The 4,465-nt window shown below is 35.7% G+C and overlaps 1 protein-coding gene across 1 annotated transcript in view; it reads left to right on the forward strand.

The window, feature by feature from the left end:
• Positions 1-3,597, forward strand: part of LOC118734461 — a 51,840-nt gene extending 48,243 nt beyond the window's left edge. Inside the window, exon 2 of the mRNA XM_036464183.1 lies at positions 3,116-3,597. Coding sequence (XP_036320076.1) covers positions 3,116-3,597 — 482 coding nt within the window. The remainder of the gene's footprint in view (positions 1-3,115) is intronic.
• The last annotated feature ends 868 nt before the right edge of the window (positions 3,598-4,465 follow it).

A 4,465-nucleotide genomic window follows, 5' to 3' on the forward strand; every position in this document is an offset into this window, starting at 1 on the left:
TGCATGCGCCCCACGTTTTTCATTTTCAATCTCATAAATTGTTTATAATGACTTTTTCTAAAATTTTAAAATCAAAAGTTATCAAAACAAATTCTATGGGACTGAGAAATATTATTTTCTTTTTTTTTGTCCATTTATAAAAGCGTGGTATTTTAAAAAGTTTTTATTTTATTTTATTTATTTTCATTGCTGAGTGGTATGACTGCAGTCGACGGCCGCTGTGGTAAGCAGTGCGCTCTTCCACTCCTCAGGGCCTGGGTTCAAGCCCAGATCACAGCAACATCGCAAAAAAATTTTGAAAAAAAGGGTTTTTCTTAACAGCGGCCGCCCCCCGCAGGTAAAGGCAAACCTCCTAGTACATTTCTACCATGAACAACCACTTCTCACAAAAATACAATCGCCATTCGGAGTCGGCGTAAAACTGTAGGTCCCTCCCCTTTTTGGTGACAACATCAAGGCGAACGGAGGAGAAGCTCGGCCAAACACTAACATATGTGTAAGCGCCAATATATTATTATGATGTGGTTAGCTGTTATATACGGTTAGTACTTTATCTTCTGTTGTTGAGAGAGGGCATTTTGTTTTGTTTCGACTACCAGAGCGTTATATTTTTTGCAGAACTGCTCGCCGAAACGAAGTTGAGACTTTTTTTGCTGTTTTTATATTAATACGGATATAATTTGCTCATTTTTACTTTATATTGGTCTCGTTTGTGAAGCCCAGCAGAAAATTGAGTCGTTTTTTGAGACGCTTAATAAAATACATAAAATAGATAGTGTATGTGAAATATATTTAATAAACAATATTTTTTAGTTTTTATGAACCCAAAAATTATTTTATTATTGAGTTTAAAAATCAAATTGATAAGATTAAGATATGTATAACCTTTAGTTTCCTTTTGTTTTTTAAACAACAGGGTTTTATCAAGACATTGTCAAATCGACGATCATTATTACTCATAACTAGTACTATGTGAAATGGTTTTGTAATTAGTACTATGTAAAATTTAGTTACTATTCTAGGTTTAAGATTAAATTACAACGTGACGATGTTTGCTAGGAGGGCCCGTCCAAAGATTTTCCCACGGGGCTCAGATGGTACAGTTACGCCACCGGCAGTCGCCTTGAAACGTCCGCCGAAGGCAATTCGCCTGGGCGATTCGTTTTATTATTACACCGAGGGAAAAAAATTTTAGAACTAAAAAAAACGTACTAAATTTAAAAAATACGCATATGAAAGATCACCAACCCAACTCGTTTTAAATTTGAGCATGTGCGTTATAAAATATGTGATTGTGAAGTGCACAGATGCTTGTTCGTAATTACGAAGGAAAATAAATTAATTTTATGTTCTGTCTGATGGTAATTGAACCGGGACCCTCTTGGTCGCAACCAATTGTATCATGCGTCTTTGCACACTCAGCTACAGCCATACATGTGAATGTGCTTTCAAATGTTAAGTTTGACCCCTGCAAAAAAATGGGACTAATCCGGGATGACTCCGGGAGGAATCGCAAAGGAGCATGCGACTAATACCACTTTTGATCTCTTTGTATGGAATGAACTGTTCGCTTTTGTTCGAGCATGTCGTATGAAGAGACTAATTGTTCACCTTTATACCCGAACGGGTATAAAAAGCGACTAGTCAATTAAAAAAAATAAAAATAAAAATTTGCGCCAGCTGAGATTCAATCCGGGGTTCTCAGTTTTGTCAGGCGAATACTCTCTCTGTGCGCCAACGCCGCACATGAAATTTCATTGACGAAGTGCGTACATATCATTAAATCGTTAATAGTACCCGTTAGAGATGAGTTGGGGACTAATTGACCTCCAATTATACCCATAAGGTAGGGCTGCCAGATATCTCTGTTGCCAAACCGGGACACTTTAGGGAGGGCCTCTTGCTCCCTTCTCTTTCATTTCGACGTGCGAAAGGATGTAGGGAAATTTTATTTTGACCTACAAAAACAAAAACATAAAAACATGAGATCATGAGATCATTACAACGTACGCCAACAAAACAAAACAACTTATCACAACTAAAGCACAGCGAATTTTTTACATTGCATGATTCTTTTTTATTCTTTATAAAAATACAGTTTATACTAAATGTACGAAAAAACATAAAAATAAAATTGTTAAACTTTGTGCTAAACTCGGGAAAATTCAATAAATTTGCATACAAATTTGCAACATCCTAATCAGGCTTTTTATAAAAATATTTAAAATGAAGTTTTGCAGCCCATTAAATTTTAGTTGATTTTTGGTATTGTTTTTATTGAGAGTTTCTTCCATACAAACTAGAGATGGGCAAGGGCCGGGCTTTTGGCAGGGGCCCAGCGGGCCCCTGCATAAGCCCGCGGGTGCGGGCCGGAATATTTGCTGTCAGCACGAACTCGTGCGTGCATGGGCGTTCAGTAAAATTTCATAAAAGCACGAATAAGCACGAAAAAGTCCGTTGCTAGTACTACAAATTTAGATAAGCTATTCTTTTTATACAAAAAAAATAGTACATATTAAAACTCTTTTGATAAAAGAAAAGCAAAAAAAGAAATATTTGGAAACCAATAGAGGAAATAAGATACTTAATAGTTTTGTTTACATATCTGTCATAAAATACCTTCCACTATTGTACTTTTTTCATTTTTGTACTTTGTTATTTTTGAAATTATTGAATGAAGTTCTTTTTCAATTTATGTAAATCAAAAAGAAAATTTTTGATTACTTCAGAATTTTTTCTTCTTTGAAATTTAAAATACGTTAAATTAAAAATAAGTTTATATAAAAATAAAATTTCTTTAAAAATACATTTATATAATTAAATACGCTACAATTGGCGATCCTGCCAGGAGCAATATAAGAAATTACATTAAGCTGATATATTGATTTTGTACACTTGGTTTGTTGTTCCGCGGTACTAGTCCACAGATGATGAGATGTTACACCAAAATGTTGAAGTGCAATGCGTCGCAATAGTCAGCAGTGAAAAAGAGTAGCACCATTGCGAGCAGCTGGCATATTCCAACACGCACTACTACCACCACCGTTATCACCATCACTTGAATCATAGCAGCCGCAACATCAGAAAGCAATATCCCCATTGCCTTTTGTTGAAGATCAGCAATCACAATTAGTAGAGCAACAACAGCACCAGCTTCAAACGCACCAATGCGCATTCAACGACACTAGCACAATTGCCGATATCATTGATGCATCTGCATTAGAAGCAGTCACTGGAGAAGCTATTTTAAGTGCTGATATTGCATCAACCAGTCAACAACAACCACATAACCAGCAGCAGCAGCAGCGTTCTCAAGATCAAGAACAGCAACCGGAAAGTTTGAGCGGTGCTCAATGCTCCTTTTTGAGCGTAATAGGAGAAGTTCCAGCTGGTAGTAGCGCATTAACAGAACGAAATAAAATATCTCCAACATCACTGCCATTGCTGCTGCAGGAGGAAGAAGACGAAGAAGCGGACACAGGCAACGAGGCTAGAGCATCGAAGTCACCCGCAGCAGTGGCGGCATCAGCAGCGACCGCAGCAGTAGCGCTAACATCAACAACAATCTTAGTTTTACTGGTGAGCTGTATTGTATAACTTTAGCGCTAGTTTTGTTGAAAATAATTAAATACATAGTTTAATTGTTATTTATTAAATATTACATATATAATATTTAATTTTTTAATTGTAAACTTCCCTTTTCTGACGTCTTTTGATATTTGCTCAAATTCAAATAATCAAAATGTTTCGTTCACCACAACATGATACACATACATCTACACGAGATAATTTAAATGAAACTCTTTTTGATTTACAAAATAGTACGCTTAATGAACAGTTAACAAATCCATATGTCGATCGAAATAGTAATGAGATTTGTGCTACATCGGTCAAACTACCACAATTCTGGACAAGTTGTCCGGAAGCGTGGTTTATTCATGCGGAAATGCAGTTTAGTACCAAAAATATTACACAAGAAACAACAAAGTATGAACATACAATTACTGCACTTCCGCAAGAAGTTATAATAACGATTTTAGACTTTATTCAAAATCCGCCCGAAAATAATAAATTTACTGCACTTGAGAAAATTTTAATTGAAAGGCATTCATTAAGTGAGAATGCGAAATTAGTCAAAATTTTATCGGATACTGAAATGGGTGATCGTAAGCCCTCGGAATTTTATCGGTCACTTGTACTGCTTTCGGGTTCCAATTTTAGTCAAGAAATTCTTAAGAAACTTTGGATGAGGAAGTTACCGAAGAACCTAAGCGTGATTTTAGCTAGTTCTAATTCAAGCAGTATTAGTGAATTGACGAAATTGGCTGATAATGTTTGGGAGGTTATTAGCAAAAGCGAGATAGCTTCAGTTAATGATTTTCAAAATTCAAAAGGTGAAAATGCAGTCATGGCTAATTTGGTTAACACTACTTCTCTTATTTTTAAAAATTTTGAAAAACTTTCT

The sequence above is a fragment of the Rhagoletis pomonella genome, unplaced genomic scaffold (genome assembly GCF_013731165.1).
Source record: "Rhagoletis pomonella isolate Grant_MI unplaced genomic scaffold, Rhpom_1.0 Rhpom_scaffold_00001, whole genome shotgun sequence".
In the NCBI taxonomy this organism is placed as follows: Eukaryota; Metazoa; Arthropoda; class Insecta; order Diptera; family Tephritidae; genus Rhagoletis; species Rhagoletis pomonella.